Source organism: Pelecanus crispus, chromosome 6, assembly GCF_030463565.1.
Source record: "Pelecanus crispus isolate bPelCri1 chromosome 6, bPelCri1.pri, whole genome shotgun sequence".
In the NCBI taxonomy this organism is placed as follows: domain Eukaryota; kingdom Metazoa; phylum Chordata; class Aves; order Pelecaniformes; family Pelecanidae; genus Pelecanus; species Pelecanus crispus.
Window position 1 is genome coordinate 9,900,623 of NC_134648.1, and position 16,259 is coordinate 9,916,881.

Genomic DNA, 16,259 nt, shown 5'->3' on the forward strand with positions numbered 1-16,259 from the left:
GAGGGCCTGAGGTGCATGTCGCATAGAAGTGATCTAATTTACAAATAAACAAACATGCCATCTCTTTTGGCAGACTGACTGCCTCCTATAAGCCTCCCCCATCTGTTAAGCCTTCTGTGCAGAGCAGGAAACTTTGCATATTTTGAGATTGCTGTAGACAGCCACACCGAGATAAGTGTTGCTGCTGCATCTGTGGGTAGCTTCAAGTTATGCTTAGTCTTATGTAGTGATTATGCAGCTGTGCAGTGAATCAGATCTAGTCACTGGTCTGACAGAAAACGTTTGGGTGGGTTTTTTTCCTTTGGTGGGATGGTTTTCCACTGTATCAGCAAGCTGATCTGTGTCTCAGTGCAGCTGTATGATCGTTGGTTCTGATTTAGGGGAGGAGGCATAAGGTAGGGAGAGGGAAGAGCGGAACAATCCTTTTGTTGACAGTTTGCACTTGTTGTGTTAAGTATAATGTGCAGCTGCATTCTGTGAAGAGCTACTCAAAAAGTTGAGAAGAGAGAATGTGGCTTTTTATTCACCATGGATAAAAGCAGATATGTGGGAGCACAGGTGAAGACACACAGTGTTAGTCTGTCAAAAAATCTTAATATAAATCAGTGGTGTTTAGAGTTGTGATGACCCATCCTCACATCACATTGTCAGCTGGGAAGAAATCTTTTTTTCTCTTCGTCCTAGCATTTTCTCCATTGCAGCCTGCCTAACAGTGAATTGTGAAGAATGGGGAGACATGCTGTGGGTCGGGTTTGATGTTGATACCAGTGATTGAGAGACTTCTCAGTACTCATTACTAAGAACTCATCAGTAAGCCCATTTTCAATATTACCAGTTCTCTGAGCTTTCTGTTGTCCTTTAATACTTCTGCTGCTTTTCTGTATCCCTCAATCCTCCCAAGTGTCTTTTGAGAGCCTTCTCTTCTACAAACTTTTTTTGATGAGGAAAAACAAGTGCTCTTCACTCTTCAAGGTGACCTTTCTTTAGAAGTGTTCTTTACTTTGGGTTTTTCTCCAAACCCTGCAACTGCTGATTTTTTGGGGGAAGAAAAAGAACAGTGTGTTTGTTATATTGTCCTACCAAGTCTTCCTTTCATATGTGGGATGTGTTACCAGTGTTCTGATTTCTTAGGGTAGTGGGGGGTGTCTGTGCACACAACTTACTACCTTTGCCATACCTTTTGTCTGCTCCTCTACAGAAGTAAAATATAAACCCCAGCAGTTCTACCATAATAATGCTTGTGACTGGCTCTTGTCTGGTTTAAGAAATTACCTGCATAGTAGGAAGGGCTTTAATTTATGGAAGAGAAGGGAAAAATACAGGTTAGATGAGAAATGAATATCTGCCGTTAAAATAGGTATAAATTCTTCCCCTTCTCGATGCTTCCAGATACCCCTACTTTGTGTTAGTGGTAGGGATCAGTAAAAGAGAAACCAGTTGTGCATGATGCTACAGTTTTTTGGAATGGGGGGGTGGGGAAAGCATTAAAACACTGCTTATGCTTTCTTGTAGAAAGACCTTATTGTTGACTCCTGAAAAATACCTTGGTACTCCTTCAGTATCACGTCTCTTCAAATCAGTTTGTCTTGAACTGAAAGGGAGAAACAAATACTTTCTTTCGCAGCTTCATCTGAAACTTCCAAGGCAATTATGTGATTAAGTTGCAATCAGTTTAAGAGGACTTAATATACTTTAAAATGATAATTGATTTTTTTACTGAAGTATTTGTCTCAAAACAAGCTTTATTTACTGAGAGGTTTTTTTATTTGTTCTTAAATGATCCGAAGCTGAAAGCTGTTTTAAGTGTCCAAGAAGAAATGAAAAAGGTCAAATTATACCAGTGATTTTAATTTTTTCTGCTTTGCATACCCTTGTAAATTTCCCAGTGGAAATCGATTCCTTTACAGATTCCTTTACAAGAAGTTTAAGCCCCTCTGAGAACAAACTCACATTCTTCACTTTTGTTTGTGGACTTTGGAAACAGTATGCAAACTTCACTGGTACCTACAAGTTACAGGGTGAAAAGCACTGAATGATATGGATCACTGTTGTAAGCCCCAAAGCTTGCAAGAGAATTTCACACTCCTGTTTCGGTTGGAGTAGTATATTTGGTTGAGAAATCTTGTTTAAGCCAGGATGTCATACTGATGTCTGGATGCAAATTAGTAGTAGTATACCTTTCAGTTAGATAGTTGCTATTGCACTGTGCAGATAGTTGCTTTCTGTGGGTGTTTTGCACTCTCACTTTAGAAAGCATACAAATCATACCTATTCTTTGTATTGAAAGTCAAAGCCCTCCTTTAAGAAACATGTATTGCGAAGTGTATAGGCCATTAGTTATTTCACTGTAAGCTCTGAAATGTTTCACATAAAGTGAGTTATAAAAGTATTGGTAAGGGTAAATGCAGGAGATGGAGTTGCTTTTTTAACTACATGTGTATTACAGTTGGTAAGGTATAATTTTGCCTTTTTACTGTATATTAAAGGTGTCAAGGGCTTTTGATCAGTTGTCCTCTACTATGAACTTCTTTTTGAACTGAAATAAAGACTAATAAAGAGCCTTCAGTTTCCAAGCAGCATACAATTTTTTTTTTTTTTTTTTTTAAGCCAGAGTTTGCATCTTAAGGATGTGAGTTTTTTTCCTTTGGCAATTCACTGTAGATATAGAATTTGGAATTCTTAAAAAACCCGGCACTTCTGGTTTGAAAATTACCCACAATAAGTGCCTGCCTTTATATCTTTTTGTTGAAAAGGATGATGATTCTAAAGAAGGTTATGTTTGTAAATCCTGTAAGATCTTATAGTTAAATGAGTTACGGAAATACAGAGTGTTGTAACTTGTAAAGCTCCCTTATGTTCTTTTTCCCTTCTTGTTCTGTTTTTGTTTTTTTCCAGGTATGCATTCCTCAACAGCCACAGAACTGTTTGTTACTGGAGCTTTGCCAACCTCTGGAACATTTCCACCAACATCTGCTTTATCACCATATCAGCATCCCAACACTTTCAGCAGTAGAAACTTTGCTACTACCCCTTCTCTTACTCTTCAAGATACTACTTTCAGTGCTACATCAAATGGTCTCTTAACTACCCATGATCCTTTATTACAGATTAAAACATCGCAAGGCACTGTTCCAACTGCATTGACATTTGAGCGCCTAGGCAGTTCTGTTTTAAGTACCAGTATACCACCTCAGTCATCAACATATCGTTCTGCTCAAGAATCTGCACCCCATCTTTTGCAACCTCAATTTAGTTTGTTGCCTTCAACCCTTGGAGGAGCTCAGCAGGTTTCTCAGGCGTATAGCACATCTGTCTTTACTGGTTCCACTGCTTCTATCGATAGAGCACTTCAGCGAGAATGTAGTGTTATTAAACACCATCAGCGGCCTTCAAGTACTCAGTCTGTTCAGGCTCAACTGACTGTTTCACAGCATTCCTTACACACCTATTTAACAAGTACAAGTGGAGTTAATTTTCAGGATACATCTAGGCACTCAACATTATCCTGCAGTCCAGTTGGAGATGTTACTCAGGTGAGCAATGGAGGACCACAGCAGAAGACTTCTCAAGTCACAGTGGAACTTGCTCAGTCGTACACATCTGCAATTCCATCACCTGGTTTTCCATCTGCTTCCACAGCAAAAGTGAAAAACTGTTCCACGAAGCAGCCTCCAAGGTCAACGAAGACCCCCAAACCTCAAAGTGTAGCTCCCACGGTGCAGACGCAAAGCTATGCCAAAACTGCACAAAACCAGAGTTCTGTCATTACAGGACAAGCACAGATCTATTCTACAGCACAGCTCCCAAGCCTCTTGTCGGTCAGCCAGTCCCAAAACTATGTCTCATCCCAGGCTCAGAATGTGCCACCTGTCAGTCACTCACAGGATTTCTCATCCAGCAAGGTTGAGAAGCTGCCCTCACTGTATAAAACATTGACTTTTTCTGGGCAATCACAAACTATTACTTCTGATAGTCATACTCTAAGTTACTCCTCAGAGGAACAGGTATTGACTTCAGTTCCAAATGAGAACTATTCTGGGCAAACAAGGGAACTTTCTTCAGTCAGCCAATCTCAGAGCTACTCTTCTAGTCACTCTCAGGGTTTATCTCCAGTTAGCCAATCCCAAGTTAGTTTTTCATCTCAATCACAAGTTTTATCAGCTGTTAGTCCTTCAGAAAGCTATTCTTCAGGGCAGTCTTTAACATTAACATCGCCTTCTCTTTCCTTTAATGCCTCTCCTCGGATACAAACTCTTCCAGCCTCGAGTCCTAATCAGAGCTATATTTCTTTACATTCTTCTCAGAACTCTCAGTCACAAGAATCCTCCTCTCCACAGTCTCAAAAGTTTTTGCCATCTGTCCAGTCTCCTCCTTTTGCATCCCCAGCTCATTCACAGACACTGCAGAACAATAGGCCTTCCTCGGAAACGAAGTCATATGTTAAAAGGAAGTCTGACTCTAATTTGTATGCATCATCAAAACAAGAGGAGGAATTATCAATGCAGGATATGCAGGCATTGCAACAGCAGGCTTCTCTTGAATCTTCCACTCAAAGGTTAACCGATGAGGAAATCAATGCTCAGGATGCATCCTATAGGGTCTCAAAGGCGGATGACAGATACTCTCAAAGTGTCATCAGAAGTAACTCTCGTCTTGAAGATCAAGTTGTTGGACTTACTCTTCAAGGAACAAAGAAAGATGAAAGAATGGTCAATTCTGTGGAACAGCTTTCCCAACATATTGGCCATATCACTAGCCTAAACCATGATATAAAAAAGACAGCTAATTTAATGCAACCAACACAAGTAACTGTGAGTGCTAAAGAACTAAACCAGCAACATTCTCTTATGCATAAGGTACATGAAAGTAAAGCTCAAGAACAGCAAGGCCAAGTCATTAGTACACCATTGCAGGTTCAACCTCATGCTTTAAGACATGGTCATCAGCTGTGTTTGCCCACTGCACAGGTACTTCTGGAGTCAGCCTGTGACTTGCAGATTCTTCATCAGTCAATACTGCAGTCGGGTTTAGGACAAGCAAAGGCATCACCGCAAGTGCAAAGAATACAAAGTCCTCAACAGGTGACACATCCATTCCTTCAGATGGACGGTCACATTATTCAAAGTAATGGGGGTCATTCTCAGCAACAGCTTCATACTCAGAATTCAGAAGTAATGAAAATGGACATTTCTGAGCCCTCAAAACCACTACAGCAACATTTGACAACAAAAGATCATTTTAATCAAACAAATCAACACGATTCAAAGAACCAATTTGTTTCTCTAAGTTCAATATGTTTCCCAGAATCTATACTTCTTAGTGATGAGAGGAATATATTATCCAACGTAGATGATATCTTAGCAGCAACAGCAGCAGCCTGTGGAGTGACACCATCTGACTTTGCCAAATCAGCTTCTAATGAAGAGGAAATCCAGTCTGTTGAAAATCGGGAGGAGTCTAAAACACAGTTCCGATCAATAGATGTAAGACACGTGTCTCCTGGTTTCAGTGCCTCACCTACTGTAGTTGGAAAGCCAGCAAGCATAAGTAATATTTCTCTGAATGGAGGCCAAATTACTATAAATCTTACACCAGTGTCAACAATACAGACAAAAACTGTGAACCTTGATCAACAGCACATTGAAACTTCTGATCAAAATGTACCAACGCGAATGACCTCTCCTGCCCTTGGCCCTGGTCAAGAGGAGCAAGAACAAGGGTCTCTTCCAGTTAAGAAACAATCTAGCATCAGTCATGAATCTGAAGAAGATAATGATGCTTCTGCTGATAGTACACTGAACACAAGAGAGACAGAATTTGTTTCAAGCAGTAAGAGTCTAAGTGAAGAAAGTGCTGCTTCAGAGAATGATTTTAATATGGGTGGTGATGATGGTACAGTAGCAGGCAACCAGTCAAAGGGTCCATTGCAGCCACTGTCTGTGCCCCAAAGTGGAGATGGAACCATTAGTAGAACTGAAGAAGAATGCCAAGATTTAACTCAAGGGAACCTACAGAAGAAAAAAAGCAAAGGAAAAAGCCAAACCAAAAATGCTACAGAGGATGACAGTGTGATTCAGAAACAGTTAAAAAGAAGTGGACAGTGTAAACGTCAAAATTCAAGAGGAAATGACTCCTGTTTGACGTACTCTTCTCCTGTTTCGGAAAGTTGTTATGATACTTACCAGCATCAGGAAAGAATGAGGCAAAAAATAAAAGAAGTTGAAGAAAAACAGCCTGAAGTCAAAACAGGATTTATCGCATCTTTTTTAGACTTTCTAAAGTCTGGGCCTAGGCAACAGTTTTCAGCTCCAGCTGTACGAATGCCAAACAGGACTAGGCGACCGGTTACCCAAATAGTTCGTGCCCCTTGCCTACAGTCCCCTGCAAAGCCTCAGCCAGCAGCAGCAGCACCTGTAACTGCTGAGGTTAGTGGAGAAAGTCCAACCAAAAAAGTTGATGAAGAACTTAAGAAAAATTTAGAAACGTTGCCTTCATTTTCTTCTGATGAAGATGATTCTGTGGGGGGTAACCACGATCTTCAGAAGAGCATCTCTACTGCATTGTCAGCCCTGGATGATACATCTGACAGAAAGAACAAATCAGGTAAAATGGTTACTACAGTGCCTATGTTGAAGGAGATTTCTGTAGCTGATGGGAAAAAATAAAGAATAGCTTTAGCTATCTTCAGTTCACGTAAAGGTTTTGGTTGGTTGTGATTTTAACCACAGCCGTAATTAAGATCTCTGTTCAAAAGGTGTGCTGACTATGAACTACACTAGTGTTTTCTGCAATTAGAAAATATGTAGATAAACTTTTTCATGCTTCTTAAAACTTCTTAAGTAGGACTCTTCTAACGCCAGAAAGTTATTTTAGCCCAGAATTGGAATAATGTGTCTGTTTTCTTCTTCTCCAGCTTAGAATGCTAAATGTGATTTTCATCTGGAAACCTCAACAAACCATCATATCAGAGGTTTTAAATCTATTTTTAAAAAATTCTAGCAAGAGAACATGTTAATAATTGCCATCAGCAGAGGTTAAGTTCTTCCAAGGTAGAGTTATACATGGACTTTCTGTGATGATAAGAGTTGCACAGAATAAGCTTATAAAAACAATTTTTGCACTTGTAAACTGAGCACTGGTTTGGCTAGTCTTGTCCAAGATGGGAGTCAGTTGACTTTGATTTCAGCCACATTAATCGGGAGCGTTGTAGCTTCATGTTGATACATCGCTAACAAAAGAACAAAACCTGGGAAGGGTTGTATTGGGCAGGGAGGGGCAGGCAGCAACCACTGATCACCGTAGTAGTTAGTTTTCCACAGGCTTTTCAGTTTTGCTTGTATTACAGCTGCGCTGTACGTTACGTTGTCAGCGTTCATAGCTTTTAACGGATGCTGCTTTGCTTTGAAGTATTTTCAACATGCAGCATATTTTTGCCTGGATAGACCTTTACGGTGAAGTCTGTTTTCTCTGGTAAGCAATCTATCTAGCCAATCACATAACTGTACTAATTCAAGAGAAATACCATTACCTTCCAAAATAATCACAGGGAGAAAATGAAACATTTCTTAAACTCTCCTCAGGACCCACAACCCATAGGCTGGTTCTTAACAAAATAAATGAAGTAATTTTTTCTCTTTAGATTAAAGGAGAGAGGGAGATTTTTTTTCTCTAGGAGTGACATGATTTACTGAAAAATACATAGCACAATCCAACTGAAATTGTAATAATTGGACCTAAAATACTGGAAAAAGATTGCAGAATACATGATATACTAAACAATACTTCATCTTAATTACTGTTCTGTTTTGTTCTGTGGCTATTTCTATTAAGTTAATGTTAAGTTCATGCATTTTGGAAAGTCTGTTACAGAAGATGAGGTTCCTCGTGTATCTTTCAGTTGAATATGTATTTTAAACAAAAAAGCAGTGACTTTTTTTTTCCCAGAAAGCCAAAATGTGGACAGTGCCAGGGTGTGAGCCTCTGGCTGAAGCTTGTTAATTTTAATAAGCCATATTCTGTGTACAACTTCCTAAGGAAATATTTCAAAGTTTTTGATGGGTGGGCATTTCCATTAGTGTTTTATCTGCAGTGATTTTCTTCCCAATATTATTGTATCTTCTTTATATTTATCATTCGTAAGGATGTAATATTTATACCACCAATTTCTTGAATTCACCTTGCTGTTTTGTTTTATACAAGACTGTTTGTACATTATATGAGATGCTTAGTAATGACTTCTTTCTTACTTGCTGGTGTCTTGCAGATTTTGTAGTAATTCCTCCTTCTGTCTGCTTTTGCCCATAAGTATGGAAAGACAAATATTAAAACATAGTGTTTTGTTGGTAGTATTAAGTAGCGTATGTACATTTATCTGCTGTTCTGAGGAATGTGTAAATATACTTGGGGAACTAATAATGTTGTGTCAAATTAAAGTTGTCATAGCTTTCACTGAACAAAGAAATACAATGTATTTGCAATAATGCGATATGATATATCCAGAAGAACATATTTCATGGCTTAGCACTTTTACTGAATTGATTTAATGAATCTTTATGTGTCTGATATATAGCTTTTGTATTGACACATTAATTTTATATTTAAATCACTTGTTTTGAATCACTTTTTATTAAAATATATGTCATGTTACCTTTTTTCTGTTTTTTGAAGTCAACAATTAGCAGTGATTGTAACAAAAGTGTAAAATGGTTATCTTCTCAAGTTTGAAGCCAGTTTCCTAAATTATATTAGTAATTATGCTATAGCTACTATAACTTGACTTCTTTTAGATCAGAAAGTCAGTGTTGAAACTAATATGTATAAAACAGTATAAAGTAATATCTAAAAAAGATTATTTTTTTTCAGGTAGGGAAGAATAATAATTTTGACAACTGGGAGTTTCCTTTGGCTCTGGGGTATAGAGGAGAAGAAGAAAGTTCTTTGCCTTCTTTGTTTTGTATCATCAGTACTTATTGCTCACCTCTGTTAATATGAAAAATTATTAGGATATTGCCAGAGTTTTAATATGGAATTTGCAGTTACATTATCACAAGATAGAAAAGATGAATGTCCAAAAGTCATACAGCAAATGTTTTCATATTTCATGTGTATTTCTCTTTCCTTAATCCAATTTAAAAAGACATTACTTATCAGCAGATTGGAAACAAGATTCAGTGTTGTAACCTTCACTGTTGTATTTGCTTATTCACACAAAGTACAACAGTATTTCCTGTCGATCATGTCTGTAACTATCAAATTGTTTTCTAAAGTGTTCATCTTTTGTTATTTCTAGATGCTAATAGGTGCAGCAGCTTAATACAGAGGTATACTAGCTACAATATTTTGGTCTTGTTTAAGGTTTAGTTGTGGCCAAGATAATGCTTCTGTTTTAACTCTTACAACAGGTGTTTTTCCTAGAACAGTTGTTTTTAATATGTATTGTAACAGAAAAGAAGAAAAATAAATCTAGTTCCCATTTTACGTTGCTAATCCTTGATAATTTAACTAAAACTTCAATTTTTTTTTCTTCAGAAGCTGAAAAAGCTGCAGTTGTTACTGCTGCAGCCGCTGCCACTACTGCTGTAATAAAGCAGGAATCTCCACAGACAACTGCTCCTGTAGTCAATGCGCAGGAGAAAACTAATCCAGCTGACCCCTTAAAAGTAGCTCAACAGGATGCTGTGACTTCAGACCAATTGGCAAAAATACAGGCAGCTGTTGCAGTAGAAGGATGGACTGATGAAGAGGATATGGACAGTGGAGGAGAGGGCATGTACAGAGAACGTGATGAATTTGTAGTGAAGATTGAAGATATAGAGATGCTAAAGGTAATCGGAATACTTGCTTGGGGGGGCAAGCATGAAAAATCCTTCATATGAACTTAGCCTCAACAAACTACCAAAAGGGGAAAGGCTGCAGATTAGTTTTCTGTTCCTATTCTAATATTCACTGGCTACTGCCAAAATGCCTTAAAGGTGTCTTCTGTGCAGGTTATGAATATGTTTTGTATGTACATGACCCATTTTATACTACATATGTAATACAGTAAATCTATGTGCTGGTAACCTCTGTTAGAACTTGGAATTACCTTTTTTTAATATTAAAAAGCATACATTTTTCACAGGCTCTTGACTACCTTTTTTTTTTTTTTTAAATAATAGTAGGCTTTCAGGTGTAAGATGTTTAAGAAATTACTTTTGGACTTTTGCAGAAGATCTTGGAGTTGTCTTTTTTCTTTTTTGGAAGAGGTTCTGTTTACTGTTCCAACAAGAAACAGCTTCCATAAGCAACCAATACAGCTCTTCACATGAGTTTATGGGAATGTTCCTTGTTGTCTTTGATTTCTTGTTTTGTTTTGGTTTTGTTCTTTCATCATTTTAAATTCTTCTGCATGTTTACCTTTCCTTTTGTTGCTATCATAGCCAGCAATATTCTTACTATTAATTTATAATACTTTTGATTACTTGTCTATGTGTTCATCCTCTTGAGATTAAGTTTTAAATTAGTTCATGTAGCTTTGTCGCATAAGATGAGCGTTGTCAGTTTTAAATATTCCCTTGTCACTTATAAAACCAATTACGTTTTGTTATAAGATACTTTGAATTTTAAGCTTTGTGGTGTTTATTTCTTTAGTTGTTTAAACAGCTATGAAAAAGGAACCAATACTTGATTATATGTTTTCCAAAAAGAGACTTTTTGAGTTAGTAGTTTGCGTGTAGGATTTATAGAGACTTCTTATTAGAGCTAATAATTACAAATTTGTTTTTTAACATAGTTTATTTCTCAAGCTACGTGAAGAAGAAAATCAACTCAAACTCTTTTTTTTTACGGATAAGTTGAACTGAAAGTGTAAACTCTGGTTCACTAATTCATACTGAACTATCTCTTCACGTTAGCGCAAGCATCATGCTGTAATGTACCTGGGCTTCTGCTACAGAATCTCTAAGGACCTGCAAGCTTTTTGCTACTTGTTGTGATTCTTGCATTTTTGTTTTAAAAAATATTTTATAGAGCAAAAGAATAAAAAATTGGAAAAATGTTATATTGTTTTAAAAAATAAAGTTTTGTGGCTCAGTTGCATGGTACGTGAGTTAAGACATCACAAAAGGCAAAGCTGATTGGCACCAACAGGCTGAGAGAGTTGGGGTTGCTCAGCCTGGAGAAGAGAAGGCTGCGGGGAGACCTTATTGCAGCCTTCCAGTACTTGAAGGGGGCCTATAGGAAGGATGGGGACAATCTTTTTAGCAAGGCCTGTTGTGACAGGACAAGGAATAATGGATTTAAACTAAAGAAGAATAGATTTAGACTGGATATAAGCAAGAAATTTTTTACAGTGAGGGTGGCGAAGCACTGGAACAGGTTGCCCAGAGAGGTGGTGGAGGCCCCATCCCTGGAAACATTCAAGGTGAGGTTGGATGGGGCTCTGAGCAACCTGATCCAGTTAAAGCTGTCCCTGCTCACTGCAGGGGGGTTGGGCTAGATGACCTCTAAAGGTCCCTTCCAACCCAAAGCATTCTGTGATTCTATGATTCTAACTTCATCACTGTGGATTGCACTATACTTACTGTAGTTCATGCCATACTGTCTTGATGCAAAAGGCATGTAATGACTAAGGTTTGGAATTTTTAATTACTTATTTCCATTTTATCCCTAGGTAACTCTCGCAAAAAAATATAACGCACAAACACACTTCTGGGAGAAAAATAAGCCGTTTTTAGCAAATAATTTTATGTTCTTACAGGTTGCTTTGCAAACAGGAAAAGAGCCTCCAGCTATTTGGAAAGTACAGAAGGCTTTATTGCAAAAGTTTGTTCCTGAAGTGCGAGATGGACAGAGAGAGTTTGCTGCTACTAACAGTGTGAGTCTTAAAAATTCCTTATGAAGCCTCATGGGAACTGATTTCCTTAATGGATGGAAGTCTAGGAAACAAAATAAAATGCGATTCTGACACATTCTTAGCAAGCATCCTGGGGGGAGGGAAGGTTTCTTGATTTCCTCCTACTCTAAAATTCTCTCTAAATATATTCACGGGCAGATTCTTTGCTTTCCAGCATGGGTTCTTTGGTATCATTCAGGCTGTGTAAAGGAACAAGTTTTCGCAACCAGAATAAAGCCAGTGGAAGCAGGCTTGTGAACCAACTGCTTTCCGCAATGCAAAGGATACAAATAGGATACAATTTCAAGAGGCAGCCCTTTGCCAGGCAGATAATGCTTTTGGGATAACACATGGGGAGGATTAAATACAGGGAGAAAATGAAGCCCAACGTACCTCTTGTCTTATTTTCTTACTTTAAGCATTATGTGGAAATTCATTGGAGAATTTCTCTTAAACTATAAATGCTGTAGGATGGCTCATCTTTGTATGCAAAGTTGTTGTTTTTAAACTGACTAGTATTTAAATTTTTAATTGTTAAACTGAATAATTTTATTTAACAGAAAGACTTGTGTATTAAATTTTTTTTTTTTTTTAGTATCTTGGGTATTTTGGGGATGCAAAAACAAAATACAAACGAGTGTATGTGAAGTTCATTGAAAATTCAAACAAAAAGGAGTATGTGAGAGTATGTTCAAAAAAACCACGAAGCAAGCCTGTACAGTCAGCAAGGTATTTTATTTCAATTTGTTTTTCATTTTGCCATATTGTTTTCATATTAAGAACACACCTATTTTAATAAACAAGGCTTATAACTCAGGATTATGTTAATTCAGCTTTAAGTTGGAAACTGAGAACTCTTGTGTTTTGCTCTAAGAAATGAGATATAAATTACTGCCATACCAAGACTTCTCTACCTTGAATCTGTGGATTGCAATAATCATTTGTTTTAGAGGTGTTAGGGCTCCACATGCTATTTCTTTCTGTCATCTTTCGCCCTGTTGCTCAACGTAAGGATAGAAGCTTACAGGTGTAATGATTTTAAATTTTTGTGTGTTGTTTACTCCTATCCTGTGGACTTTGCAAGTTAGGTATGTTTTTCTGGATTGCTTTCATGACCGTTTTGTCCCAGTATACTAGAAGTACCATGCTTTCTTCTCAATGCTGGAAAGTTAATTTAAAAACAAAAGTTCATTGTTGAAGTTGGTTGTCACAAGGATGTTGCTCCTCCTTTTGTATGTCCTTTCACACTGAGGGAATTTTACTTTTCTTATTGCACCTTCCCTACCTCCCTCACCCCTCCCCAAAAAGCCTTATCACTTTGAGTTATCCCATGTAACCTCTATCCATGCCTTAAAATCAGTAATTCCAGTAGTATTGCTTTTAAACCACCAACAAGGATAAATAAAACCCAAACAAATCTGTCACTCTGGAGAGCCGTGTAAAGAATGCAGGACAAACATATTATGATTTTGATTATTCTAGTAAATCCACTACTGGTCCTGCAAAATGTTATGACTGTAAGTGTGTCTCTCACAGGTACTTTAGCTATCGCTGAGATTTCCTCTGTCACCTCCCATCTGACAAGTTTTTCACTTCAAGTCATTCACTTGCTAAGGGTTTTGCTATTGCATTTTGCGTTGACCTTTAATTGTGCTTTTGGAAAAGATTGCAGCTTCTGTATGGTGCAAACTCTGTCACGCTGTAATGCTTAGCTTATTTTATTCTCTCACAACTTCAGATGATATCTGAATCTTTTCTGTCTCTATGGCTTTTCAATGATTATAATTTAATGCAGTTAAGTTTTATTTATCAGATGTTGGTAAACAGTAATGAAAAAAATTACAGTGCTCTTCACTGAAGAAATGACTGGGGTTTTAAGTCCAGGTTGCTCTCAAAGAAAGCAATGCGATCAGATAATTTTGCAAAATGGTCGTGATCTACTTAAAACTAGCTAGGATTTTGATGCTCTTTCTTTCTTGGGATACAAAAGACTGTTCCAGAACCTGTTCTTCCAGTGCTCTGAAACATGTCTTTTAGCCAAAACATGATCATGATTAGCTTGTATCCATATATTGTCTCAATAGTGTTTTTGGCTTTTATTTCTGTCTTTCCCTGGTGTTTTTACTGCATGATGTATTTCTGGAGAGCAGTCAGATTCCACCTGTGTCTTCATTTCACTAATATTAATCAAGGTCTTTCAATTTCCCCATCTAAGGCAGACTTTCCATTCCTCTAATCATCCTAGTATCTGTTGTCTCCATCCATTTCAGTTTGAAATCTTCATCTCAGATGACTAGAATTATTCACAGTATTCCACAAAATACTTACAGTGTTTCCACTGTACATTTCACTGCCTTACCATTAGAACTTTCCCATTTGGACAAAAAATCTTGCCTGGTGCTTCCCAGAATTGTATTCCCCGCTGTGTTCTCAAAACTGCATTGCATTATTAGTCCTAAAGTACGTAACTTTGTACTTACTATACTAAGTTTCCTGTTTGCTTTCCTGTTTTCGGTGGTGGGAAGAGAAAGGAGAGTTGTCTGGTTTTGTATTCCAAGATCCTGCATTTCCTGTGTTTTTATATGATTGATATTCTCCCATCTTTGTATTGATACAATATCCCACATTCACTTCGTCAGTGAATCTTACCGATTACTAGTATTTGTTCAAGTCGGTGAAGTCTGATTTTTTTTTTTTCATAACATAATCAATTTCAATATTAGCTCCAATCTCCTATAGCTCAGAAATTCTACCAATATTGGGCAATTTAAACTTTCTGTGCCTATCTAGTTATAAAATTGAAACACTATTTAATCATAGGTAGTTGAGAATAACTGTTAAGCATTGTATAAAAAAAAAACCCAGTAGTATAGTGTGTATGACCTAATTCCTAGTTACGTGTGACAATGAAATAAGTATATATAATTGGTGGGGAATATATTCTGGTCAAATAAGGCTGTAGCTGTTTTATTAATGCCAAAACTTGTGTGGTAATTAGTTCCATAAAGATCGTCTTCATAATATTGCAGGACTATTCATTGCAAACCTAGTAGTAGCAACAACAAAACCCCTGATCCACCAACACCAAAACCAACAGCAACAAAGGTCTCTTCTGTGAAACCCAAAGCTAAACAGCCAAAGGTAAAGGCTGAACCACCACCAAAGAAAAGGAAAAAGTGGAAAGAAGAGTTTTCATCTTCCCAGTCTGATTCTTCACCTGAGGTCCAGAGTGATGAGGATGGTGAGCGTGATATTATTGTTAGCATCTAGGCCTATTTGAACTTAACTGAAAATAGTAGTATAAAAAGATATTGCTCGATCTTGCAAATTTTTCTTCACTAGCCTCAGGGAAAAAAAATTGAAATCTAACAGTGCCATGGAAAATTGATTCCTTAAAACTTTTTAGTTGTTTTTGTATAAGTAAATGTGTGCAACTGAAGTTACCTCACATGTAGTTTATCAATTAAATAAATATATTTTTACTACTTACTTTCTAAGATGGGTACAATTGCAGGAGAAGGAGGTGATTTGATTTTCGAATACATCTCAAGAATTGAATTCTTCATTAATTTTCCATTGCAATGCCATGTCATGTCTAAAGTAATATTCCTGCAGTGCCTGTCTGCGTGCAGATGTGGGCAGAAGTCAGATGTTGCCGTTGTTTTTTCAAAACCCAAGGAGAAGAAGCAGTTGACTTTTTGGCTGCTTCATTGCTTGACTAAATGTCAGCTGTTCAAATGCAGCCTGCTGAGCAGATTTGCCATTAAAACATTCATGGTGTCTTGGAACGTTGAGATGCGACGTTTGCAGTAATTCTCCAGAACAGAAAGGGGTTTTAGAAGTCTGCTATGTTTATAGAGATTACTTGTGGTAGCAGATGTACAGTGTTTTTTGCAGGTGTGGGGTTTTTTTTATTTCCTGTGTGTTTGAAGTTAAACTGTGTAGTACCCATGCTTTGTATTGCAGTATTTGCAAAGCATGTTGGCCTCGGTGACTTTAACTCTAGATAAGCTAGGGTTGGTGGACTGGAACAGTGCCTCTGCTGAAGGCAGCACCTTTAAAATAACAGTTTTGAAGCAAACTTACCCAAATAACCAGTAATATGTACAACTGTCCCTATTTAAAATTTCAAGTAACCTGGTGATGATAGTCACCCATAGAAGTGTGAATATCTGAGAAAGCTTTAACAGCCTTGCTAGCTAAATTACTGCAAAATACTGGTGTACATGGAGCCTATAAAAAGCTCCAGAATGCTTACTAATGCTGATGACTACTCCATGTGCATGTTTGAAATTGCTGTCTAGGAAAAAATAAAAGCTTCCTCAGAATAAGCACAAATATGCCTACGTTGTTTTGCTGATAAAAATTGTTTTACATCTTTTTTTTG

The 16,259-nt window shown here is 37.5% G+C and overlaps 1 protein-coding gene across 2 annotated transcripts in view; it reads left to right on the forward strand.

The window, feature by feature from the left end:
• QSER1 (glutamine and serine rich 1) overlaps positions 1-16,259 on the forward strand; it is a 44,595-nt gene that overhangs the window by 19,273 nt on the left and 9,063 nt on the right. Inside the window, exons 1-6 of one of the 2 annotated variants that reach the window (XM_075712111.1) lie at positions 754-810; positions 2,896-6,603; positions 9,529-9,824; positions 11,738-11,854; positions 12,468-12,601; positions 14,902-15,113. In XM_075712111.1, coding sequence (XP_075568226.1) covers positions 2,898-6,603; positions 9,529-9,824; positions 11,738-11,854; positions 12,468-12,601; positions 14,902-15,113 — 4,465 coding nt within the window. In that variant the 5' untranslated portion in view covers positions 754-810; positions 2,896-2,897. Of the gene's footprint in view, positions 1-753; positions 811-2,895; positions 6,604-9,528; positions 9,825-11,737; positions 11,855-12,467; positions 12,602-14,901; positions 15,114-16,259 lie in introns of those variants that run through there. The other variant, XM_075712110.1, reaches the window with a different exon arrangement.